The sequence below is a fragment of the Miniopterus natalensis genome, chromosome 5 (assembly GCF_054644295.1).
Source record: "Miniopterus natalensis isolate mMinNat1 chromosome 5, mMinNat1.hap1, whole genome shotgun sequence".
Classification (NCBI taxonomy): domain Eukaryota; kingdom Metazoa; phylum Chordata; class Mammalia; order Chiroptera; family Miniopteridae; genus Miniopterus; species Miniopterus natalensis.
Genome location: NC_142085.1, coordinates 90,739,887 through 90,767,132, shown reverse-complemented (window position 1 = coordinate 90,767,132; position 27,246 = coordinate 90,739,887). Strand labels below are relative to the sequence as shown.

Genomic DNA, 27,246 nt, shown 5'->3' with positions numbered 1-27,246 from the left:
TATTTTGTTTTCTGAACCGTCTCCGCTGAGATACACTCTGCCTGGGCCTTTGGAACATGCTGCTCCTTTTCCCGGCGGCCGGGCCAGGGATCCTTTGTTCCGGAAGCCGTGTGGATGACTCAGAGTGGAGCTGCCCTGGTTTCTACCATGGAGTTTCCCAAATTTGCCCCTTCCTAGAATGGAAGCTGGTGGAGTGGACCACATGAGGTCCCAGGGGTTCAGTGTCGTTGGGAGGCAGCTGCCCAGCCAGAAATGACACTTTCCAGGACGCCTGCCATGGCTTAGAGCCTGCTGAGCAGTCTGTGGGCGGACGCTGCGTTAGCCAAGCACACAGTGGTTCAACACAGCTCCTGCTGAAGGAGCTTCTGGACAAGCAGCAGCCCCTCAGACAGGGACGAGGTGATGAGCGTACTCAGGGTGAATGCGACGGAGGGGCAGGCAGGCAGGGGAACACCTCCAGGCTGGAACTTCTGAGAATGAGATGGAAAGGGGCCAGCCGGGCACAGTTCTGGGGGATGGGCGACCAGAGAGGCCTGGGGGTGGGTGCTGGGGCTGGCTGGGAGCGAGGAGGAGGGGCCTAGACGAAGACCAAGACTGCCACGGCCACAGCTGACGCTTGGTCACTGTCACACACCACAAAACAGAGAAGGTGAGAGCTTTTTATTCACCTTCAGTTACCACTAATAAAATGAGACCTAGTATTTGAAAAACTCTATTGTAAAATACAGGATTTCCATAAAAATGTATTTCATGGGTTAATATTTCAATATGTATTTAACAAAAAAACACAAATCACGCTCAAATCCTGTCTAATCAAAGCACACACATGGGAATGAAACTCTTCACAGCTGAACTTTGTATTATTTACAATTCAGGCGTACGCAGCGCTGATGAGAAAGCTCCACTGGGCATTTTTGCCCCCACCCCCCCCAAATATTACCAAAAGGTCAGACTCTCTGGGTAACAGAAAAATGACAAATTTCAGGTACTACTGTTCAAAAGTTTCCATAAATTAAAAGCCATCTCCTGCTGTCCTCTATTTCACTGAGATCTAGCTCCTGACAATTAACAGATAAATCACACACCTGACAGACTCCAGGGGGCAGACAGACTAAAGCTCTACAGAGAGCAACTGTGCAGAGATGGTATCAGGGAAACACACCGAACCACGAGCACACACCATGTGGGCGTCAGCAACAGGCCACGTTGCATGCAGCACAGTTCACGCACATACAACGTGGAAAGCTCAGCTGAGACCCACAACATGGCCCCCACACAAGGGTGGGACAGCACAGCGAGGCTGCCCAGCCCACTTTCTGTCCTATTTTCTCTGTGTGTATGGCTCAGTTTTACTTAAATTTTAGATTCAGATTCCAATGTTATACAACCTTAGTCCTTACAGTATCATCTCCCTTTACCTATAGGGCCCAGCAAGTATTTCTGTAACGCGGAGGCTAACATGAAATGAAAAACTGGCAACACAGACCACCAAGTCTGCTTGCCTCCTGAGATAATGAACTCCTTTTATTAGTAAAGGTGACTTTCAGTAAAAAGCCATCATTTAATTGAAATAAAAAAGTACACAATTCACCGCGCAGTCACAGCTTTTCTTGTAATTACACCGACAGGCATGGTCGCTCCCAGCTGTCCAGCTCAGTACCATGAGTATCAGTGACCTCTGTGATCAGCTCGCTGGGCACAGTGAACGCGAGTGACGGCTCGAAATGCTCCCATGGTGCACTTTACAGGGTTACAAAGAAACTATGTACACACAGAAGGCTTGTCCACCTGGCTATGGATGGTCTCGGGCCATCACTACTATACCAGTGTAGCCTGGATTGAACATAACGAGCCCTCAGGTCCAAAATGGAAGCACTGCTCAACGGTTTCAGGTGGTTTTGGAATTTGGCGTTTCACATTGTCACAAATGATAAATGAGCGCTCTCACAGAGCACCCGAGACTAAAGGCAGCAACCACAATGCTGTCAGTGACAACAGCACCAATTAAAATCCACAACCGCCTCTAAGTTTCTCTAAAAACGAGCAAAACTAAGTAGCACACATGAGAATATTTAATAACCTTAACGGTCTAACAGACCTTCCGAATGGAAGGAAGCACAAGGAGGAGCTGACACCCGTCCCCCCCTAGGGCTGGGCTCCAAGCTGCGGTCCCGCCACACCCTGCAGCACTGCCCGCACCAACCCTGCTGGACTCTAGAAGGCCAAGGCCGCATGCCCAGGGCTGCGGGGCCTGCAGCTTTACTGACACCCTTCACTGTGCTCTCAGCACTGCTGTTTTAGTGGGTTTACCCCCTGCCATGATCTGAGCCAATTCATTCCCGCAGTGAGATGCGCGGGTCAACCAGAAGACGACGATAAATCCTCCAGACATGGGCTCCGACAGGAAGTATTTCGTTTAGTATAATGAAAAGTTAATTCTGAAAAATATCTGCAGTCATTTTGAAACATAGGCACCAACAGAGAGCTGGCTTCCAGCAGTGACTGAAAATGAATGGAGCTGGGTGGAGTCCTCTGTCCTGACGGCGACCTGCTTCCCTCAGGTGTGCGCCACATCTTCCAGGTAATCTGCCACGTCACTGAGCTGGGACACTGTTAGGTCCTGGGTCAGGTCCTCGAGCTTGTGGTTCAAGACAGAAAAGATAAGCATCAGAATGCAAGTAGGGTCTTAAGTATTTTTAAAATATATCGCTATAATTTAAATATTATCTTGCCCTGGCCAGTGTTACAATGTGGTTAAAGTCGGCCCGCACACCGAAGGGTCGAGTTCAATTACCAGTCAGGGCACATGCCTGGGTTTCGGGCTCAATCCCCAGTAGGGGGTGTGCAGCAGGCAGCCAATATGTTTTTCTCTCATCAATGTTTCTCTCTCTCTAAAAATCAATAAAAACATATTTTTAAAAAGCTTTCTCAGGGCACAGACGGTAAGGACTCAAGCCCAGATTTGCTGCCTTAGACTGTCTCGACTACAAGTGCTGCTCCCCTCAAAGGCTCCCCCTCCCCCCACGTGATCATCGGGACAGCCCCACTCCCACCAGCTGCAGCAGCCACAGCCTCTAAGGTGGACCCAGCTCTCTTGGCACCAATATGCAATCCTGAGACACCATCTCACACACCCAAGTACATTCTGCTCTCTACCTAACCACAAGCCAATTTGGATCCTGGATACAGATTCTTAATCCTACCCAATGCCATTTCTGCTCAGCTGTCTCCCCTGGAGGTCTGGTGCCTGACCTGCCTGTACAGAGCCCCTGGCATGGTGCACAGCCTCAGCCACACCTCCTGCACTCACAGGCTCATACGCACACCAACCACACGCACACCAACCTCCACAGAGACCTCTCCGAAACGACCCAGCCCTGCCATGGCCCTCCACGCCCATAGAATGATGCCCAGCAATAACACCGGATGCTCTGGAAAACCCGGCCAGTGACCAGAGTGACTGACAATGGACACAGTTTTACATCTTCACTTAATACACTTTTCAGACTTGAGCCAGGTAATTTTGTAATTCAGGTAATTCTGTCATAAACTTTTCAATTTTCAACTGTTTTTACTAATTTGTATAAATTTCCAAAGCTTAGCAGTAAATCACAGCAGCAAACAGGCAGGAAGAGCCCTCCAGGGAACCAGACCGCTGACCTTGTCACTGGTGTTGGCGTCGTCCAAATCTACAGAAAGGTCCTCCTCGATCTCCTCCCCAATACTTAGCTCGCTTTTCTCTGAGCGATGGCTGGTGCTAATTTCAGAGGGAAAGAAGAAAAATAAGAACTCTGAATATAAACATTTACAGAGCAACTACCATTGTTCAGCCTTTCACATGTTTATCTTAATCCTTTAAAATAATAAATAACATTACTTTCACATGTTCTCATTTGACCCTTAAAATAATGTGGGAAGGGCAGCAGGAGTGGTCAACTGAACAGATGAGAAAAGTAAGGTTCATGCTGCCATCTCAAAACAACTGCTGCATAGTAAGTCATTCTGTTAAAAAGTAAACATAAATTCCCAATTGGGAAAAAAAACCCTGTTAGTTACATAAAATTCTCAGCCTCTCATTTAAAATTTCTAATCATACCTATCCACAACAAACACTACTTCCAAATTAATTACTAGCCAACTCCTATGCTACACCTATGCTTACATGTCAACTGGATCAGAAAGATATGCGAGAGGGCAACGTGTGTAAGCAGATGTGGAGGGTTCCCACCGAGAGGAGGGGAGCAGACGGGTGGGGTCTTCATCCTATGGCGCCCTGACTGCTTCCAAGACCCGAGTCAGCTATGCAGCTGCTTCTGTATCTTACTCTCATCCAGTCTCCTGAACACCCACATTCTGATTCGGAATCAGAGGCATGCTTCCAGAGCCCCCTGCACACCTCTGGACGGACTATCTTTATTCCGTCCTATGAAAGGGGAACAAGCCCACTGCGACAGGCACCAGGGTGACCGGTCAGCCTCCCAGTGTCCGGAAGCTGCTCACGATGTGTCTTTGTTGTCCAACTCTTTTTCTCACCTGTTAAAATCATCAACATAGTCATCATCTTCTCCAGTCCCTGGTAAGTTTAGGGAAAGATACATGTTACATTTACATAAACATACTTAACCATTTATCTACAATTAAACACACACATTTTCTTTCAAAAACTACATTACTGAATAATACTGTATCGTTACAAAAGAAGTCCCAAAGACCAGAAATAATAGTTACCCATATATAAAAGCAAATGAGAAAGTAACCTACCTAAGAGGCAGTAGTGTTACATCCTACATAACTATTTAACTACATAAAGTGCAGTTAACACCTTTTATTCCAGACATCGAAGCTGCATCACGTTGCGTGTTTAGCATTTATAACGTCATCTGATGTTAACACTAAACATTTGATGTAATGGGACATATAGCAGAAGTGTGTTAGCCCCAACCCCCTATTATGTTTTTGACTCTATAACAGAAATCCAGTTAAAAAACGAGTGCAGCCAATGAGGGCGTCCTCAGTCAAACAGAGCTGGTTCAGGGGCCCAGAACTGAGTCCTGTGACCGGGAGCTGGTGAGCATCCCTGATGACCCTCAGCTCTGAGCTTGGTCACCTGCCCCCACAGGTTAATGCTGGGTGAAGTGTTACATGTGGCCAGGACGTCAGTGCACCGTGAACTCTGTGAAAAGGATGCCGCGAAGGGAGGGTCGCTCACTAACCATGCAGCCCCACCGTGTCTGAAGGGCACCTGGGGCCTGGACAGTGCACAGCTGACCCCACTGCCCTCACTCCTGCTATCTTCTGGGGGCCGCTGAGGAAACGGCTGTCAACAGCAGAGCAAACACTTAAGTGTCCACGAGAGCCACCTTAACCATGAGTGACTGCATGTGGAAGACATGCAGGGATCGCATGGCCACCGAGGGAGGAGTGTGGACCCTGACAGGGAGCCACACTCAATAACGAGCCAGAGAGACGCTCCCGCTGGGGATGCCCATGGGTCCCCGAAGACCAGACAGCCCATGACCATGTCCCGGCACTGCTGAGGAGGATCGAGTTCTGGGTGAGCTGTCAGACACGGTGGTCCTCTCTCGATACAATCCCCTGGTTGTTATTCATTTTCCCACAGGACAGTGACTGCTGGGTCCCAAGGCCCATCACTGGGTGAGGCGGCATCTCTGATCTCACGGAGTTCACCCTCCAGTGGAAAGAAGGGGCAGCGAGCAGCTGAGCAAGCCAGAAACTGGGAGGGGCTGGGAAGGCTGAGTGGCAGCTGAGTGGAAGCCTAGAGAAGGAGCCAGGTGCACACATCATGGGAAAAAGTGTGTTCCAAGGAGAAACATGTGCAAAGGCCCCAACATGGGGAGGCTGTGGTGGCTGGAAAATCAGCACGGAAGCTGGTAGAGATAGCATCATGAATCTAGGGGCAGGGTGGGGAGAAGACAAGAGGAGCAGAGAGCAGAAGGGCTGGCCGAGGCCAGTAAGGTCATGGTCAGGACTTCAGCATAAATGCAAAGAAGGGAGAGGAGTGAAAGAGGACAGGTGCGTGAGGCCTGTTTTTTTTCCCCACACACTCCAAACCCCACAGGAAGAAATGTCCTTGGGAGGCAAAAATAAAGAGAAGGACAGCTGGAGTCTGCTGCGAGGCCCAAGTCACAGACGACTGAGGCTGAGGGCTACGTGGCCTGTGTGCTGATATCTGACAGAGAGGCTGTGTGGGTGGGGAGGAGGGACTCAGAAATGAAGACAAGAATCACAGCTCAGCCATAGGCAGATCACTGCCAACAATGAGTCAGGAATCCCTGCAGCTGATCGGTGAGTGGCCTCCAGTTTCCAGATTGCTTGCATCTCTCGAGTAAACGGCCCACCTGCATTCTCAGCCTAGATGACTCGGGGCCTCAGACTGTCAGGCAGAGCACAGGAGGGGACAAGGGGTGGAAGCGTCTATTGAAATAACCACACAGGTGCTGGTCTGCAAGCGTCAAGAGAAACCACAGAGCCGTGAGGCAGCCTCCAAGACCCGTCCCTGTTCCCGTGTAAACTCAGCGCAGAAGTGAGAATTCAGCTGGCAGTGGGGATGGCTGCGCTGCAGTGTGAACACAGGGAGCCAACTGAACCCCACTCCAGTGTCTGGAGCCAATCCAAGACCAAGCCCTCAGGGAATAGCTGTGCCAGGACTCACGACCATGACACCCTGACTTCCTGCTGACACACAGACTACAGATACATGAAAGCTGGGTTCACAGTCCAAATCTGGCCCACAACCTGTTTTTCTACAGACTGTAGGCTAAGAATGGCTTTTACATTTGTCAAGGATGGTGAAAAAAAGTGTGACACCACACGTGCCCACAAACCCTGAAGGATCAACTGCTCAACCCTGCACAGAAAGTGGGTGGGTTTGCACTGTAACGGTGCCAAGTCTGTCTCTCTGTGACTGGCCCCCATCTGCCGAACCACAGCAAGCTGGGCTAGAGCTTGATCTGTGAGCTCAGAGCTCACTTCCCACTGAAGTGGCATTTCAACATCTGGGCGCGAGCAGTGGCTGGGCATCTGCTGCTCTGACAACAGTGCATGTGATCTCAGAAGCCTCCTTGGCCCAGGTTCCTCATCTGTAAAAATGGAGATAATAACACCACCTACCTCTTGGGGTAAGTTTAAATAAAACAGACCCTTAGCACAGTGCCAGGCACACATCACCAGCATCATTACTGTCCGAGGCTGGTCCACTAACATTATGTATTATTAAAATACTGAAAGTAATGTACATTTCCAATGAAAATAAAAACAAACAGGAAGCAATGCCATTGCAATACCATTAAACAAATCTGAAAAAAATGCTTATTTATACTGAACCCTAATGTCTGGCCAAGTGGCCAAACATTTAGCAAGTCAACAGCTAAGGTCACCTGTGTAGCTACCAAACGCCCAGCCCGGGTCCTTCCAGGTGCCAGCAGAGTAGGGAGAAGCACGGACACCTTCCCCCTACCAGCACCTTCCCATTCTGAGCAGCACGGCCCCACCCTCACGGAGGAGGAGGATTCTGGGCAGCTCCTCCTCACAGGTGGATGGAGAACAGAGCAGTCACAGGGAAGCTCAACGGTTTGGCAACAGTGAGCCACTGAAAAGGTAAGAGACCAGAGCCCAGCACACGACAGGGCAGGGCGGCTATCAGGCTGGAGGTAAGGCAGGTCTCCAGGGGTGGCTGTTCATGGGGGAAAAGTCCTGGGAGCAGACTTTCCATCAGGCCTTGGAAGAGAATGTCTACCTGAAATGTGGCCACACCTCAGGGGAAAGAAAATGAGCAGGAGGAAGTAGGCGCACCTGGCTGACCAGCCCGCAACCAGCAACTTGGAGGCACCACGAGGCCAGGTCCCTGTGGGACACATCGGCAGCTCAGGAAACATCTATGCTGCTGCAAGTGGCTGCAAACGGGAACAAAGTAGCGTAAAAAGGAAGCTAACATTTACCGGGCACTGTCCTGTATGTGCCCACAGTTTCCAATGTAGTTACTCCTCAATCAGGTGGATGTTATTAGTCCCACTAACAAGTGAGGGAACAGCTGTTTCCTTACTGCACTTAGTAGGTGCCCCATCTGGGACTTTCTGAATCATCCACTTCCAAACCGTCCGCACTGTTCCTGCAGGAGAGCCGTCCTCTCAGACGCCTGTGGTCTAAGAAGTGTGGCAGGGGGCCACACTCTCCCTGCCAGTGAGGCCTGCCCAGAGCTGCCTGGTGGGAGCCGGCACTAGGAGGCCTAGAGCTGTATCACACACACTCTCGCCGTCCTCCAAGCAGGAAGGAAATGGTGACAGAGAACCGGCTGCACTAGCTGCATCCTCGCGGTTAGCTACCCAGTAAGGCATGAAGTGTCCCATCACATGGTCCCGGGTCTGCAGACAGAGAGCCAAGGCGAGGCCCTGTGCTCACCCTGAGGCTCTCACTGCTGCAGGAACGCAGGTGCTGCTCTGCATCACACCCATCCCCCACACCCACAGTGCCGGCACAAGTCTGTCTCCCCCATCAGAGCAATTCCCTAGGCCTAACCATGAGCTCTCAGCACCCAGGACTGTGCCCGGTCACCTGAGCAGAGAGGTCACTTCCTAGGAGAGGCCTTTCCAGAAGGAAAGCCTGGGCTGGCTTTAGGGGACCTGCTCCCCACATTCATGCCACGTGCACGGACTCCCCTGCCACCCACAGAGTCTGCAGGGCCTGCCTAACACCCACCAGCAGCATCTGCCATGGCTGCTGCTAGGTCTACCCGGCACACGGGCTGAGCCTGGACACACTGAACCAGGCAGGCGTGTGCTCATGAGGTGTTCACTGCAGGATGAATACCTCACATCATTTACGATTTTATTCTATAAAATAATCACCTCCGAGCACTCAACACTAAAACTGGACATCTAGTTACCTAATCCCAGAGATCCAGCTTTATCGTTCGCCAATTTCAGATCTTTCAAAACCGCGTTTCCCCTTTTACCTGCAAACAGGGAAAAACATTGGCATTAAATCAACAGAACACAAATGTCTCTAAACCACATCAGTTTTTTTCAGAACAAGGGCTTCTTTGCAACAGCTACTTAATAAACTAACAGGAAATGACCAGATATGATGAATGGCTGCCTGTGTCATCACGCATCACACCCCTTCCTAACCACACACAACTCTTTACTAGACTGCGACCATCACCACGATTCTGCCCAGCTTCTTCCTTACGTACGACCACATGGACTACCGTTACTCTCATACTGCTTTTCCTTTGACCTCTAAATTCTGCTGATGCAAAATTCAATCACGATTTCACTTACCAAACTGAGCTTCTCTCCCTGGTTTTATTTCTTCAGCCCCTAGTTCTCAATGCCCCTCTACACCATTTGTCCCTAATCAGTTTGGGGTGACCTCATCACGATACCCTGGACTCTGTTGCTGCAGGTGATGATGACGTGGGAAAGAAGACAGAGGCGATGTGGTGGGGCCACAGTCGCAGACCCATGGCTGGTGGGCCAGAGGGTGAAGAGATACCACAGACCATCTTGTGTGCCTGAAGGCCCTGCAGTAGCATCACGTAATGCAAAATGGTGCAAATCACACTGTAATTTCCTAACAGAGCTAATCTACATTTTAGAAAACGTCAGAAGAGGCACAGTTACGCTCTAAACACTGTGCTGATCAAACCCTGTTTCCTACATACAGTATCCAAGCTCATCTCCGTATCTGCCGGTGTGAGCCCTGGGTCCTGTCACTGTGGGTAACGGGGCTGTGGGGGGCTTGGGAAGGAGACATGTGCTGTAGGGTGTCTGTCACTCCTCGTGCAGCTGACAGTCTGTCTCTGCTGCACAGAAAGACATGTCAGGCCCAAATCCCTCTTACCCTGTGATGATCACTGTGGTGTCACGCAATCTGCAAAACACATACTTATTAAACTAACTGAATTAAATCCTACTTATCAATCTAAATGTCCAAAAGAGAGAAGGTTTAAAATTGTATGTAGCATGTGACAGAGGGCTAGAAAGTCAATTTCCTAATAGTGCTTTGATGGCATAGGAAAAACAGAATACAAACCATACTTTTAAAAATTAAAAAAATAGAACACAGTATTAACAGAAAATGTTCTGAATGGAAAAATTATGGGCTACTTTTCTGATTCTGCATACATTTTTCTGGAAAAATAAGCAATGATCATATACTACTGAACAAGTTAGAGAGAAAAACATGAGTATTCAGCGTCCACCTCTTCAGTCCAGCACTCACTTTCGGAGTCTTTCAATAAGGGGGCTCCAGGGAGGGAGCCGAGCCCGCTCCTCAAGGACGGGGCATCAGAGAGTGAGGCAAGGCTTCCTCCTTGCTTCCCGGGGTCACTTCTCCTAACAAGAAACAGGTGCACAGTTAGGTGGTGCTCTTACCTCCTGCACTAGAACAGAGCAGCTTACGCAGGTCTCATGGGAACAGTGGCTGCACCATAAAGAATATACAAAGTACGCAGCACCGAAAGGCAACATCCGCTCCCCGCTCCCCACAATTCTGTATGACATCCAATCATAGAATCACCTTCACTGTCTGTGATTCTATCAGAAATGCGGGCAGGACAACACAGGAGTCCTGTCTCCTACCATCACACCCTCCGCCTACAGCGCACCCACACACTTCCACCCCCAGCCAGGACAAAGGCCCTGGGCCTCGAGTGTAGCTCTCTAGAAATCCTCAGTCCCTACACCATCAACTTCCCTCTTTAAAATGGGACTGTTCTTATCAACATACACAGGTGCTGTTATGTTGCCCACTTTAATGGTTCTCGACCCCACGCCTGCCCTCCGGCCCCACCCCATTCCTTGGCCCCTAAGCCTTACAATAAAGTTCACCAGAAAAGTATTCACCATCTATAGTCCTCTCCTCCTGTTCTTTCTTGAGCCCACTCAAACCTGTAATACCTCCTCTGGTTCTCTGCTCAACAGCCCCTGGAAGGCAGGCCTTCTCTGACACCCTATGGAAACCTGCACCCCCCGTCCCTCCCCACTCCCTCCCTTCACTACCCTGCTCTCCTGACACAGCTCGCTGTGCCTCTTACAGTGGCCTCTGCCCCATCAGCAGAGGTTTTGCCTGTATCACCCCTGGGCCCTGCAGCTCCAACAGCAGCTGGCACACCTGCCTACGGAAGGAGTAACACCTAGGTTCCCTATATCTGGAACTGCCTTACAACACAGAAGGCTTTGATGACACAAAACCAGACTTACAAATCCAATACGTACAGAACCTTTAGCAGCTCACCATTCCTTAACTGTAAATAAACCATTCAGTAATTATATTTTTAAGCCTCTGTTCTGATAACCCAAAACCGAGGACTCACCAGCCGTAGGTTTTCTCGGGCTCGGGAAGGGGGTCATCAAAGAAAGAGTCTTCATCCACGTCGTCTTGTGGGCCGGGGCCAGCTCTGTCCTGGGCGTCTAGACTGGGATTGTTTAAGAAAGACCCGGTTTTTGCTTCATGGGCCAGGAGGTGAAGACTGCTTCTGCTCTTTGGTTCTGATGAGGAGACGCTTGTATCGCTGTGACTAGCATCACTGCCGCCCTTCTCGAGAGAGACAGGAGAGAGAAGGGCTCCTTGGTAAAATAAAACTCTAATGTTTTAAATAATAAAAAGTCGTGAACATATGCAAATCTCTGTATGTGAGTGTGTGAGCACATGTGTGTGGGGGGGTAGGGGTCTTGCAGCTAACTGCCTGAGGTCCAAAGCAACCTACCACTTATCCCCTCACCCCCAGGCTCTGGGGAACTGCCCACTTTTGAAGGGACAATGTCAAAGAACCACGTAAACGCCATTCCTTCTCACTCCCTAAGTGTAAACACCTTTGCTATACCTACTCCATTATAAATAACTTTGCATTTCCTCTTACATATGTATCATTGCTTCATAAGTTACCACAAATTAATGTTTTCAGCTTGAAATAAAAGGCATTACTAGTAAAGCAGAGAAGGAAGATTAGCTCACACAGATGAACCAAGTATTAAAACAAAGTAAACAGCACTTTTCCACCCAGCGCCTGATACAGCCGACAACATAAGGTAAGAGACACCGCCTCTACAACCCCCCTTCCTAATGTCAAGATCTGCTACCAGGACAGCACTGGCCTTAACTGGGACGTCAGAGGACTCCCCAACCCACACCTCCCCTGAATGTCCATAGCACGTGTGCCACGTCCCTGTGAATCTAGACCAATACACAAGACTCAGCACTTTCACTCCTGTCCCACTGCTCTGGAGAAGCTGCAGGAAACTGTGCGCAATTCCTTGTTCTCAGTGGGCCCTGACCCTCACAACCTGGCTTGATTCTGTCCTTTGTTGATTTCTTTTTGCCCTTAGACATGCCTATGTCAACAATAAAGATGACAACAAAAACAAAGGATATGAATGACAGTAATAGAAGTAGCTGACATTTATTAAAAGCCTTCAATGCTTCTCACGTTATGTCATTTTAACCCTCGACCCCATGGTGTGGGGCATATTCACTCTGCTTTGCAAGCAAATGTAGAAAAGATGTACAAGCAGTTCAGCCACTTGCCAAGGTAGCTGGGGAGTTCAGGGGTAAGGTAAACATCACAACCTGACTCCAGAGGCCAGTGCTTAGTATGTGTGTTATGCTCTTAGGTTGAGTCCTATGAAACTGCAGTTTTTGTGGGTTCAAAATGGCAATTTCCCAAGCCCCGCCTTCCACCCTGAGAGAGAAGGGCACGCTCCTCACATGGGCGGGGACACAGTCCATGCTGCGCTGCTACTGCAGCTTCGCACAAAATGCAATGCCCTTCCAGCATGAGCGTCCTTGAGAACTAAACTAGAGCAGCACTTTCCAGTCTCATCATTACTAGGAGTTAAGGAGGCTGGGAGGCTGGGGAAGCCAAAGACTTGAAGCCGGCCAGGGGTAACATGTGGGTCAGATGTTTCTGCTTTCATGTGCGTATAGACAATGCACTGGGCACATATTAAGACACGTTTCTGTTTTACACTAGCTAGAGACCATGATTAGTCGACAGTGGGCATTATCTATGCTGTACGGTGTTTGGGCCTTGTATGGAGTTATACGTCCACATGCTATCAGAGCAATTAATGATTGAAAAGAGCTGTCTGCAAAAATAAACACCAAGTCCTCATCCTGTTAGACAACACAAGATATTTTCAAAGCAGCAGAAAGTTAAAAAATCTCCTGACAACTTCCTTGAAGTTTTCCTGGTACGCAGCATCAAACACGGAGAAGTGCGGCCAGCGGCCAACAGCCAACGACAACGTGGAGAATCCACAGCGGTCTCAGAACTCACTCCCTGCACACCCGCTGAGGCCGACCTCCAGTACTGGAGAGTGTGCCTTTACTTACAATAGGGGAGCCACAGAGGTAGCCAGCAAGGTCATATTCAGCAGGACAGGCCCTTAACCCAACAAGCTGGTGTCCTTACAGCAGAGTGTCGACACACAAGAGACCACCAAGAATGTGACAATGGGGACAAGCCTGGGACTGCCCGAGCCATGGGAAGGTGGGCAGGCCTGGAACAGACTCTCCCTGTAGACTCCTGCCTCTCAGACTTCCAGCCTCCAGGACCACCAGCCAGGGTGAAAACTGTTCTCAACCAAGGTATTTATTATAATAAAGCTTGGTCTCTTCCTAAAATTGGAGAACTACTGCACAGCACTGCAGCAGCCACTCAATTCCCTCAGTGGATCTTAAGACTAATAAGCTTTATGGAAAATTTCTAGATTAACAGAAAATTAACATCACAGAGAGAGGTTTCACAGTGAAAATAACTACTAATCTTCCAATAGCCAAAAACTTGAATTATCACTAGAATGTCTTATGAACCTAGAAAAAAATTAATTGCTTTTCTAAACTAAAGGCTTATTCTGAAATGCTCATAATAGAGAAACATCAAAGCCAAAGTTTTCCAAGTTTCAGAAGTTCATGCAAATTTTCTTCCTGCCCCTTAACCCCCCACCCTAGCGCCCCTCCTCAAACCCGCCAAAGGCAGCATCTGACCCAAGACTTACCAATAAATTTAGAAAAGTAATTTTACTATAGCTGTAGCGCACGCGTGTGCACACACACACACACACTCACTCTTAAAAGTTTCATTCACCTAGAAAGTAAACAACTGTGGAATTCAAGATTCACAAAAATTCTAACTCCTTTCTAAAAACCGTTTTTCTACAGAAACTCTTCCTATGTTCTATTAGCAATTTGTAACTCCCACAGGTGCACAAGGGGACCAGTTCTCTGGCTTTGAAATCAGACTAGCAGACGACCCTGCACAGCTGCTCCATGCACCGCCCTACCCAGCCAGCTGCTTGGGGCCCAGTGGACAGTAGTGCCCAGATGTCAGGTCTTGCTTCTGAAGCAACCAGGATTGGGCTGCTGGCCACGCAGGACGGTAAGGGCCGAGTGCTGGGCACACTGCTCACCACGTGCATTCATGCATTCAGAATGGGTATGGGTGTATGTGTGAAGGGAATGACAATGCCCGGTTTATCTAGAAAATTGAGGTGTCTGAAAAACACAGAAACACCTCACCCCAAACGTACACACAGTGGGATCCCCATCACTGCCCTAAATCGACGTGAAGCTGGGCTTATCCAAGAATTATTTAAGAAATGGCCCTTTTTAAAGACCTCAAAGCAAAAAATACCTCAATACACACTAGTTTTAAAACACCTGAAAACTGATTATAAAAAGGCTGACCTTCCACATTATATTTAATGTGATAGAGAAGCATCTTACTCTAAGTTACATTAAGAACTCAAACATGGGATATCTCACTCAGTTTCTCTAAGTGAGCGGAAAACCCCAAGTTAGCGGTGCCTTCAGAGTCTGCTTAAGTTCTGATGCTCTTTCAGACAGCGACAAATGGTTCACACTGAAACAGGTCACACTTTGGAAGGGTTAGCATAGAGTTAAAAAAAATGCTAACTCATTAAAGAAACACCCTCCTCCCACCACCTAGCCTTCTAATTCTTGTGTCCATCCTTTATAGACTGGTAACAATAGCAAAACCCAGAAATATAACTTTTATTTTACCCATGTTAAATTAGTTTAAAAACCTTAGATCTTGCTTTGCATTTTGACAGGTTCACAACAGTAATTTTTATATACATAGGAATGATTTTTCAAAGGGCCTTTGTAATATAGCTTCCCTGAAAACAGCTAAGGGTCTCTGAAGGAGCCATTCAAAACAGGCCTTCTGCATACAAAAGAAGCAATAAGACACACCCACAGGCCTTGCTTGTGCCCTGCCCGGTGCTCTCCTGCTGTTCCACCCATGTTCCTGGACAAGGGCCAAACTCTGAGCTCTGCCCAGCTGAGAATGCTAGCTACCTGCCTGCGTGTGAATGGCGCCCCCTGGAGTCCGGCTGTGTACAACCTCAATGACCACATACGTGTGGCTTGGTGTGGAGTTATTAAGATGTTAGGATAGTGGGGCATTAAGGATATGGGAAACCTGCTGCATGCACAAGGCAAAGCGGAAAGGCAGAGGAAGAAGAGCTAAGAAACATCTCTGAGGCTGGAAACTGCTGGGTATGACAGATTTCTACAGCAGTTCTGCAACAAGACCAGGAAGTAGAAGAAAAAGGTTTCAAAATAAAACCTTTGGGTTCAGGAACTACAGGATATGGGCCTGTTCAGACTCTTCAGCCACCCTCGGGTCTGGGAGTGTCTGAGGCCCTGCCCTAGAAGGAAGCCTGGCCCACCAAGCTGCTCCATGCACAGAGTGAACTGAGTCTCCGTGGGCTGTTTCTGTGTATCTACTTCTTCAAAACGTTCCAACCTCTTTAGACCCATGAGAACAACAAGATTATGAAAGCTTGGTAATATAAAATATGCTCTTAATTTTTTTAAAAAGTCCAAGAAACTGATGAAAAGCATCTATAAAAAATATGCTGTTTTATATTTTTACTTATCTTTCTTAAGGTATGTCTTAATTCAATTAGACTGTAAGCTACTGAAGTGAGGACTGTATTAAATGTCGCACCCGGAGCACTTAACACATGAGCTTCTCTAGGTAAGTGTTCAGACATACTTGCTAAATAACATTTTAAAACATCTTGTATGGTAAGGCATAAAAAATAGTGTAAACAAACACGATGACAGGAATATACCATTGAAACCCACAGACGAAAAGCCACCAACATAGCAGACACACTGTAAACCCTTCCATTCTGGAGGTCCGCAGGGATCGATCCAAGAACCAAGGATCAACAGAACCACGAACTCCACAGAATTAAAAGCTAAGTACAGTTATCTTACTCTAAACTCGTGTAAAAACTGACTGATGGATAATGCTCCTAAGACTCTAATACCTAAAATTTAAAAGTGGCTGGTTTACTGGCTTAGTTCATTTTTGGGAAGGAAGCAGCCATAGCTGCTCACTGTGGGACTGCCCTCCTCAGCAATGTGTGATGGTTTCACAGCTGCTGAGCACAAAACGTCTGAAGGAAACTAAATTTAGCCTTTAACTTACCAACTGGAATGTAGCAAAAAGTAGTATTATGTCTACTGACCTCAGATAAAAATCATAATGTTAAGAATACGTACATGGCCATCCATTCAAAAGTATTTTCAACTTTTTTTGTTGCCAAAAACCAAGGAATCCTCAACATAAAACTGACAGTGTAATTTAAAAGTATAATAGTATGGCCCGGCTGGTGTGGCTCAGAGGTTGAGCCTCGACCTATGAACCAGAAGGTCACAGTTTGATTCCCAGTCAGGGCACATGCCCAGGGTGCAGGCCCGATCCCTAGTAAGGGGCGTGCAGGAGGGAGCAGCGCACGCGTGTATATATATATATGGCAGTATGATTTTCACCTGGATAAAAACTGAGAGTCAAATTACTTCCTGTTTATGCCACCATGACTTTACCATGTCTGACTACAGGTAAGAGTGTGACATTTCAAAGAGGTGACCCCAGGCCCATGGATTGCAGGCCCAGTGGGGCCCACACAGGCCGGCCTGCCCAGCGGGGCTGCCCGTTCCTCTGCCCTCATGCGCGTTACCTTGGCACCAGACTTCTGCCCGCTTGTCTTCTTCTTACCTTGTCGTTTATACCTTGGTATCTGAGCATGAGAATAAAATGATATTTTACCACAAAGTATAAATCTTTAAAAGTAAACTAATTTATAAACAAACTAACAAGGATTCCTATTAGAAAATTTCTAAAAAATGGAGACATCGATTAATGTGTTTCTCTTAGAAACCCACTTTTTTGGTCTTTTCTTAACTCTCTTCCTCAAGGGGTTCAATTCATGTTTAAATACTCTGCCCAACAGTTACCGGTCAATGTGGACACTGTAGCCCTGCCCCACTGCATGGGCAAGCTCTTTGGTGCTCCATTGAGCAGCCTTCTGAGAAAGCCAGGCCTGAACTCCTGAGCAGCTGCAGTTAGGACTGCGCTGGCCTGGCCTTGCCCTCCCCTCCTCAGGGGCACACAAAGCAGGCTCCCGAGGGCTGCCGGACCCTGTGCTTGGCCACACTTCCCAGAGTCCCTTGTGCTCCCTGTGGCTCTCCAGACTAGGAGGCCCCCCTTAGGCACAGGCCCTTCTAGGGTCCCCAGTGACTCCCAGACCACTGAGGGAAGGGAGGAAGCCGGTGAGGAAAGCACTGGAATCCCAAACTAAAATGGAACTGTACATGAGTCCAGGCCCAGCAGAGATGAGCTGTGGCACTCTAGACGCAGCCACTGCCACACAGGCCTGTAAACATGACTGAGGCTGAGGCTCCACGAAAAACAGTCAGCAGGTGAAGGAGTGTGGGGCCGCCTGAAGGTCTGGTTTCTGTTCTCTAATCAACCTCAGAAATCTCTATCCCTTCTCTGGGATTGTTTAGGGCAGCGATTTTCCCACCTTTTCCATCTCATGGCACATAAACTAATGACTAAAATTCTGCAGCTCACAAAAAAACGTATCTTTTGCCAATCTGACCAAAATAATTGGTATAATTTTGACTCATTCACACTGGACGGCTATTGTAGTGTTGGCTGTGGTCATTTTTAAATCTGACGCTCTAAGGAGAAGGGGTCAGTGCCCCTGACTAAACAGTCAGGTGTTGCATGTTTTAAAAGTTCTTGCGGCTCACTGGTTGAAAAATCGCTGGTTTAGAGCAACATTTCCTAACCAACTTAAAACATCAGGTTCTCATCATAATTCTTAAGTCCTAAAAAATATGAAGAGAATTAGAATATGTAAAACAGACATTTTTTATCTTGAAGACATACCACATGTGAAAGGTTAGCATTGCTACTTTGCTTTAAAAAATAATTACTTGCTAAAAAGGGAACTTCCAAATAGCTCAACGTGCTAGGTACTACTAATATGGTATTTGGAATATGAGTTAATTTTAATCCTTCTAAAGCCAGGTATTTTCACAGAAAGCCACACTCTTTACAAAGGCTCTTCTCTCTGTAATTCACTTCAAGGGACTCTTTGAGTTGACTCACGATCTGGTTCTCTGTTCTGTTCTCCCCATGAGCATCAGGGGGGAAAAGCCTTCAGGGACCCAGCTCCCTGCAGAGCAGGTACCAGACCTGAGAAAAGTTACCAGCATCAACAGTACAAGGGTCTCTCTGCTTGGTTAGAAACAAAGTATCCAATTCCTTTCATTTCTACATTTAAACAATAAAGAGGATCAACAACAGCAGGAGCCATCTGCCCGTGCCTGTGCCCAGGCCCCCAACAAGCAGCCGTGGCTGCCACCTCCCCAAGTGCGCCTAATCAGAGAGGGCCCACAGGTATCCCCCAGCCCGGCTGCACCAGGAGCCTCACCTGACTGCTCCCAGGGTGGAGCCAGAGGGCCAGTCACCATGCTCCGCGAAAGCCGCCCTTTGGCAAGAACAGGTTCTATCCCTGCGCCCTGCTCCAGCACATCCCAGAGACAACACGCTCCTGAGGACCACCATCCCACCCATGCCTGTCACTAGCATGAAGACCCCTGACTTTGAACCCGAGTGTTCCTCTCGATTCATTTCCATTACACCACATCCCTGAACCAGCAGGCCCTCACTTTGACCACTCCTAGACCACACACACATAACCCAAGCACAGACCTTCTCATAAATCCTCAAAACGGCTCCTTAACATAAATACCCACCACCATGGCTTACAATTCCAAGCCTGGGCACCATCTACAGTAGTCAGCACAACATTTTATATTCCTGAATATTCTCAAGTTAGGAATGTATAAATGAAAAGGGGAACAAAATTTCAAAGTACCAAATGAGTCCAACAATTCTACAATTTTGTTATTTAATAGGATATTCCTCTCTATGCCACAAAATTCAAAAAACTAGCAATTAAAGCAAAATAACTTTTAAAAATACATACTTCATCAAAAGGAGGAAATCACTGTCAAAAAACTGAACAGCACCTGTGTTACAAAGCAACACAGTGTGTAACGAGCAAGACTAGAGAGGAAACCCCGAGCTGGGCAACTCGGTCTGGACCATCCCTGTGCCCTGCCCACTTACCTTGCTGGGACCTGTGTGTGAGCTCGGTTTTCCGTCTGGTGACTTTGGTGGAGAATGTAGATCAGCCAGATCTAGCGCACCCTAAAATATTCAGTTTAAAATGAAAACATTTACAAATAAAACATAAACATACTAATTACACCTCAACAGAACGTTAACATTTAAAACCACTACACATGTTGGTATGTTGATTTCTTCCTAATTAATGTAAATACCCTTACTAGATTTTCCCAATTTTAATTTAAAAAAGCAAAACACACTTGGATTCTGATTACCTGTAGAGCATGTCACTCACTCAGTCTGCACCATTAAGCCCTCTTCCCTGCCCAACTCCTCACTGGTCCTATCTCACTTGGCAGACACTTGCTCTTCCCACCCCAGGACTGGCTGCCCTGCTTCATTTGTCCCAAGAAATGTCATCGAGTTCCACTCTCTGGCAGACGCCAATCTCTTCAAAGGGCAGCCCTCACTTCCTTCCCCTCCCACCACTTTCTCTCTACTTCTCAGGGCCCTGGCTCCTGTCCCGGCCTCACTGGGTATCTTCACAAAACCATTAGGCAAAGCAAAGGACAGACAGCTCAGGGAGTACTCAGGCAAGTCCCTGGGCTGGAAGCAAGGGGTGGGAGGGAGAGAACCACGTGAACAGACATGTGGAAGGAGGACTGGAAAAGAACACTGTCGGTGTTGCTCTCACTTTGCTGGGAGTAGAGAATGAATCGCCCTTTTGCAGGGCTCCAGCGTTCCGTGGGTAACCGGATGGCTGTGCCATGGGAGGGGTCTGAAATTCTGGTCTCGAGCAGGGGAAAGGGCTGAGCGGGACTTAGGGAGTCATCCAACAGTAACGGCAACAAAACCAGGAACAGTCATCACAATGGCCAGTGTTGTCCCATCACCAATGCCCAGCACCGTCCCAAGAGCTTCACACAGACTGGTGCCTTCAGTCCTCACTGCAGCTCACCAGGCTGACCCTCCTGCTACCTGCACTTCAAAGGGGAGGAGCTAAGGCACATGGAGGTGAGTGACCGAAGATGCCGCACGCAGGGCAAGGCCGAGCTGGGGTGTGAACCTAAGCAGCCTGGCCCCAGAGTCCAAGCTGTCCCCAGTGCACTAAGGGAGGAAGAGCAAACCCAGGAGAAAACATGGGCAACCACCATGCGTGAGGTGAACCCAGGAGCAGCTGGACTGGAAATGAAAGGGAAGCACGGAGAGAGACAGGTCAAGGCCTCAGAAGCCAGGAGCTGTCACCACTGCCTACAGACTGCTGGCTCAGGAGAGAGTGGGCACGATAACTGTCTGGGGTTCCTTAACTGTATGTACGGCTCAGTGCCCATCCTATAAGCGCACAGCAAAATCTTGTCAAATAATTATGTGTGAATGAAGTTACGATGCACAAGCTGTGGTGACAGCCTGTGCTCTGGACAGACCACCTGATTTGCCTGCCCAGAGGCACTGCCCTGCTCTCTGGTTAAGGCTGAGCTGAACAAAATTTCACAACAATGCCCCCTTCTGAGTAAAAATAATTACTCAAAATGTTTAGAGCTAATCATTTATTGTATGACACTTCCTCTAAAATCACAAACCATCATTTAAATGTCCATTTTCTCATGAAAACATCTTATCTTGAATAGCTCTCAATTTTTCTAGCACTGCACATAAAACTGTCCTATATTTTATTTTTAATTAGAAGAACCTATTTATTATGCCATGAGTTCTCCGTCAAGCTTTACTGATTTTCCAAGACACTAACAGAAAACCCTGACACTGTCCAGACAGAAGAAATGGCCGGCAGCCACACCCTCCACATTCTTACCCCTCAGCTGTGCCTAGAAGCACATGTGTAACCAGCTATAGTATCTGGACAGTTAAAATGCTGTCTATACCTGTCAGCAGTACCTTTCCATAAGTAGAAATCAGACTATTAATCTCTCTAGCACTGTTTCTAAAAAGGAAAGATAAGAGTAAGAAACGTAATGGCTAATCAAAAACACAGAAATTTGAAAATGTTTAAAAACTAAGCAAAACCAGTAGCTCAAATATTTTAGGTCTAGTTTAAAAAAGGCTTTCAGTTAAAATATTAACTACCCTGCAAGTTGGCCTTTTTCTGTTTAAATAGCACTAAAATGACAACTGACTCTAGTGGCGTGTTCTCAGCATTTCCCGTGCAGCCCACGAAAACCTCTTGGATCCCATCTCCAGAGGAGCCAGGAGGTTAGCACTAGTCAGCAGGGAGGTTATACTAGTCAGTGGGGGATTGGGGAGGTTAGCACAAGTCAGTGGGGAGATTACACTGATCAGCAGGAGATTGGGGAGGTTAGCATTAGTCAGGAGGGGGTTAGGGAGGTTAGCACTAGTCAGCAGGGGAGCAGGGAGGTTAGCACTAGTCAGCACGGGATTGAGGAGGTTAGCATTAGTCAGTGGGGGAGCAGGGTCCATCAATAGAACAGGGGTAGCAGCAGCCTCAGAGTGTCTACACCTCTTGTTTTCATTAAGACGTGCCCTTATACGATCTGAATGTTTCATTTTGTTTCTAAGGAAAAATTTATTTACACCTTGGTTCACTATGTTTGTATTAATAGAAGATGAAAAAGCACAGGACTGCACCCACCTCTGCACAGGCGGGCCCTCTCTCTTTCTGCTGACAGCGTCTGATCACTTCCAATAACAAGGGTCCACCCACAGTACCTTCCGCTTCAATAATACCTAAGTCCCGGGCTAAATTCTCTCGACCTTCAAGACCTTGAAACTAGGGAAGAAATAAGATGAAAAAGCAAGCTATAAGTGCAGAAATATATAACAAAATTATTTTCAGAGTTTAAAGAAAAAATATTGTCAGATCTTAAAGACATCTCTAAACTCAGAGACTGTTTTTCTAATGAACGAAATGTCCATTTTTAAAAATTACATATACAGGATATCCCCCAAAATGGATACACACTTTAAGAGCTGATTCTATTACATTTGGAAAATGAAGTGTATTTTAATAAACACTGCCTTTATCATTATTCAAGTTTGTATACATTTTGGGGGGAATGTATGTACATATATGTATTTGCAGGGAGAGGGGGACTGCAAGTTGCCACAGGAGTCACTGGTGGTTCACCCCAACCTGAGGCTTACTCCCAAATACTCACTGAATGGGGCAGTGGACTCCAACACCACAATGTTTAATGATATTCTTTCTTTCCACAGGAAGCACAGTTGCTCATGTGTGTGACATAAACACATAAAATACCACACCACAACATGAGCACATTTCTATTTGGAATTTTTCACATGGCAAATGTAAGAGTTGGGGGGGGGGGTTTATTTTATATTTCTTTTACCAGCTTCTATACTTCTTTTACCAAATTCTACATTAACAGGTATAGTCTATTATCATAACAAATCAACTTTACAACACTCCTTCTTAGTTAAATAAGGCAGGGAACCTGGAACCTGCTGCCAGTTCATATGGTATTTAAGAAAAACAGGTAACTACAAAAACCATCTTTATGCAGGACACTGAAAGCTGTCAAATGTTAAGTTTCACCTTATAATGAACTCATTTGTATCAAAGGCTTCAAAGGTGATGCAAAAATCATTCTTACTGCGCTAGTTTCAGGTTGGAAAACGGCCAAGGTGAAGTCAAGATTAAAGAACTGAAGAAATTCTGCCACCAGACTAGCCACCAGCCGGCCTGCAAAGAGGAGAAAGAGATGGTGAGCAAGTCCCTGAGCCTGCAGCTTCTCCACCAACACTTGAACAGGACAAGCTACATCAATGGGAGGAAAGTACAGTTAAGTATGAAAACCCGGTCTCCCCATGTTTCCATTAGGGTCCCAGTCTGGCAGTGACTATCAGGAAGACACTGTGACAGTTCATCAACAGATCAGAGTTCTGCGTCTTACAGCAAAACTGGTTTATCCAACAACTTCCCATGATCAGTAATAGGCAAAGCAATTTAACTGTTGTCCAATAAAATCTGATTTTAAAATAAAGACCTACCAGAATCACAGACTCTAAAAAATAATCTGAAATTCTTGATTTCTCCCAAGTGAAGTCACAATTTGAAAACTTAAGAGACAGACAAAATAAGAAAGAAGAGCGGAACATCTTACCGTCTTTTGTATTTAAAAACTTTCTCAGGCTCTCGTTGACTAAAGGGGTTTTGTTCTGTTAAAAAAATGAAATACTGTAAGTGTCATGTGTTTATCATGAAAACTACAAAATGTGGATTACAGGATAATTTTCTGACAAAGATATAAATGAAATATTGTCACCCATAAAACTATGGTCAACCCCATTCCACAACTACTGATGACTAAGAAAACTGTTCTGTGCTACTTAAAGAGTGTCTCAAAATGATAAAACTAAACTGCATAGGAGACTTGTCCTCACTTTTAAATGTTTTATAAGTTGCTTATTAATTTAACTACTTTAGAAGCCAGATCTTCAAATACTCATGTGAAATGACATTAAGTTTACTTATAAAAATAACCATCAACTATATGAAGTTTGATACTGTCATCTCAGCGACCCACCACTCATGACACACTCACTACGAACAGGACTTGAATTACACACGCTCCTTCTTAGTCCACCTGTGGGAGGACACATAACTTTACATGGTGCACAGGCCAACTTATTTGAGTAAATAAAGAAAAAAACCTTGTAGTACATGGAAGCTCCTTCAAGCAGGCTACGTGAGTACAGGTATAGGGGCAGCCTTATACACGGCTGAGGAACATGGGGCAACCACTCTAGAAAGCAGTCTGGGAGTGTTTTAAAAAGTAAAAGACACCCCTGCCATGTGATCTACCCTCCTAGATATTTCCTCAAGAGCAAAGAAAGTACAGATCCAAGCAACAAACATGTACATGAATGTTCACAGCAGCCTTATTTACAAGAGTTGAAAAGTGGAAACCACCCAAATGTCCACCAACAGGTGAACGACTAACCAACTGTACATTCTACAGTGGAACACTACACAGGAACCAGGTGGAGCCATCTACCAACACACCACCATGTGGATGAATCTTAAATTCAGTATGCTGAGTGAACACTGCCAGACCCAAAAATAAGAGTACATGCTGTACGATCCCAATTGCCCAGCTGTTAGAAACACTTGGGTTGCCCAGGGTGGGGCAAGGGCTGGGGGTATTACAAAGGGGTGTGGAGAGACTTGAGGAAACTTTCTTTTTAATCCTTACCCGAGAATATGTTTCTTTATTGACTTCAGAGACAGGGGGAGAGACATCAATGTGAGAAACATCAATCAGTTACCTCCCATATGCACGGACTGGGAATCAAACCCACAACCTTTGGGTTTAAGGGACGACTCTCAACCAACTGAACCACCCGGCCAGGGCGCGTTGAGGAAACTTTAAAGGTCATGGACATGTCTACTATCTTGACTGTTCCACAGATGCATAAATATGTTATAATGTATCAAATTATACATTTTAAGTCTATTGAATTTACTGTAGGTCCATTATACCTCAATTAAGTTTTAAGAAAACTCAAAAAAGACAAGGAGGGTAAAGACCACAAAGGTCCTCAGTGGCTGCTATAGAAAACTGTAAGATGTTGAGTCAACTGAAATATTTAAAGAAAGTGCAGGGGCAAGATCAAGTGTACTGCGAATAGCCCACGAGGGAGCAGCATGGAGAAAGGGCTTCAGGAAGACGGACAGGGACAGCAGTGAAGGCAGGAGGAGAGGGGAAGTGACCTGGAAAAGAAATAGCTAAGCATAGGCCACGGGGCAGCCGGGAACCTCCTCAGACATATCAGGTACAGAACCGACAGAGAACCAGGCCAGACACGTGGGAGGAAGAGCAGGGCCTCTCTGATCTCTTGCCTGGCTAAGTAAAGTCCCCATAAGAAAGATCAGGTGAGCAGGCGTGTGGCACACGTCCTGAAGCTCAGGCGGCGAAGCAGATGCGAGATGTGGGGCTGAGGCTGCTGGTGTGGTGATGGCTGTTCAGGGACAGGATACAGAATGACAACTCTGGGACACTGCACCGAGGACCCCAAGGAGGTGAGCAGGAGAAAGACCATGCTGAAGAAACAGAGTGATCAAGAGGAAACGAACAGAAAAAATTCCCCAAAGTCAAAGGAGATTTTCAGGACGGAAAGAGGGATTAACAACGCCAGGTGCCACAAAGGGAGCTTAGATAGGCGAGAACTAAGATATTCTCAATGAGGATCCTTCTTGACCGCAGCAGAAAGCACTTAGGTGCAGCAGTAATGAGCTTAGGGGTGCTACCGGGTTAAAGGGCGCCTGGGGCATAAGAAACAGTGCAGACACACTCTTTCAAAACGTGCCTGTGAGGGGAAAATACAGTGGAGGGAACAGTTTTCAAGCTCCAGCGAGGAGACAACAGCAAGAGCGAGGCTGAGATACAGGGCCTCCCGGAGGAGCTGACAGCGCCCGAAGGCAGCCGCAGCCGAGCCTCCTCTGCAGGAGGGAGGCACAGACACAGGAGCTCCTCTGGGGGAGGACACAGCCTGACCACCTGATGCGCCTGGTCCCCCCAGGCACTAGACCGTCAGTCAGGAGTGAGGCCGAAGGGCCTCGCCAGGGTGGTGGCCACCATTCAGGGACATCAGCAACCCGCGGGCTTGGGGACTCTGCTCCAGGGTGCACAGGCGGGAGGGAGGGAGTTAGCGTGCTGACTTCAATGACCAGTAAGACTTTCTTCCAGACCGAGTGCAGCCACGAGGTGAGGATCTGACGTATGGTCCACGGGGTCCAGACCAGCGGAAGGGGAGGCTGACACTGGACACGCCGAGGAGCCAAGCGAAGGGCTCCGGAGGTAACGAGGAGCCGGCATCTGGTCCGAGGGGCCGGCGAGGCCCTGAGCAGGGTGAAGCCGGAGGTGGCGGCGGGCCCCGCGGACAGCGTCCCGGCCGCGCACGGGGCGGGGCCGCGAGGAGCCCGCGCACCTGCCCGCGGAGGCGCGGCCGGCGGACACGAGGACCCGCGGCGGCTCAGGGGAAGGCGCCCGAGCACTTGCCCCAGGGCTCCAGGCGCCCGCAGGAGCTGTGACGGCGGGGCCTCCGCGGCGGGGCGACCCTCGAGGCTCCGCGGCGCCCGCCTCCCGGCCGCAGAAGGGTGACTCCGACCCCCGCCTCGGATAAAGGGACGCAGCCCGCGGCCGCCCGAGCTCCCGCCCCGACCGCAGCGGGCACTCGGAGGCGACCTCGGCGGCCGGCAGATCCCGGGACGTCCTACCTCCACCTTCTCCTGCTCCTCCAGCGCCAGGAACACGGCCGCCCGCAGCTCCGCCTGGGAGACAAAAGGGCGCTGGGGCCGAGCAGCTTCCGGGCGACCCCCGCCCCGCCCCCCGCGCCCGCCCCGGGAGCGGCGCCCGAGGAGCCGGGTCCCAGACACGCGCCACGCGGCCCGCAGCCCGCCGCGCGAGCAGCTGGGGATGCGGGGCCCGGGCCCCGACCCCGGAGGTAGGTCGCCCGCCCCGGCCCCGGCCCCGGCCCCGGCCCCGTTCCCGCCCCCGGCGGCCCCCAGGGGCCCCGTCCCTCTGTGACGCCCGCCGTCCCCACAGGCCCCGCGGCCGCGCGCTCGGCGGCGCCCCCGCAGGCGGCCAGGCCTCCCGCCGACCTTGATGCGGTTGAGGACCCCGCTGTTCTCCAGCGTCTGCACCAGCAGGTCCCGCAGCTCCGTGTCCTCCTCGGCCGCCACCGCGGCCGCCGTCGCCGTCGCCGCCATCTTGCTTCTCCAAGACAACCGCCGAAGCCGCGCCAAGGGCCAGCGGCGCCGCGCGTCCCGC

At 48.4% G+C, this 27,246-nt stretch overlaps 1 protein-coding gene across 2 annotated transcripts; it reads right to left on the bottom strand.

Moving 5' to 3' along the window:
- Positions 1-699: 699 nt before the first annotated feature.
- CEP43 (centrosomal protein 43) lies at positions 700-27,185 on the bottom strand. 2 transcript variants are annotated; one of them, XM_087817748.1, is made up of 13 exons: positions 27,078-27,185; positions 26,694-26,747; positions 23,578-23,632; positions 23,068-23,156; positions 22,086-22,223; positions 19,481-19,561; positions 17,016-17,075; positions 11,336-11,556; positions 10,243-10,355; positions 8,903-8,971; positions 4,534-4,573; positions 3,661-3,757; positions 700-2,638 (listed from the first exon to the last, which is right to left on the bottom strand). In XM_087817748.1, the coding sequence occupies exons 1-13, from the start codon at positions 27,183-27,185 to the stop codon at positions 2,558-2,560; spliced, it is 1,206 nt and encodes a 401-aa protein (XP_087673874.1). In that variant the 3' UTR covers positions 700-2,557. The 2 variants fall into 2 exon arrangements, with proteins under 2 accessions (XP_087673874.1, XP_087673875.1); XM_087817749.1 differs by lacking the exons at positions 700-2,638; positions 3,661-3,757; positions 4,534-4,573 and adding an exon at positions 5,624-7,913.
- Between the last annotated feature and the right edge of the window lie 61 nt (positions 27,186-27,246).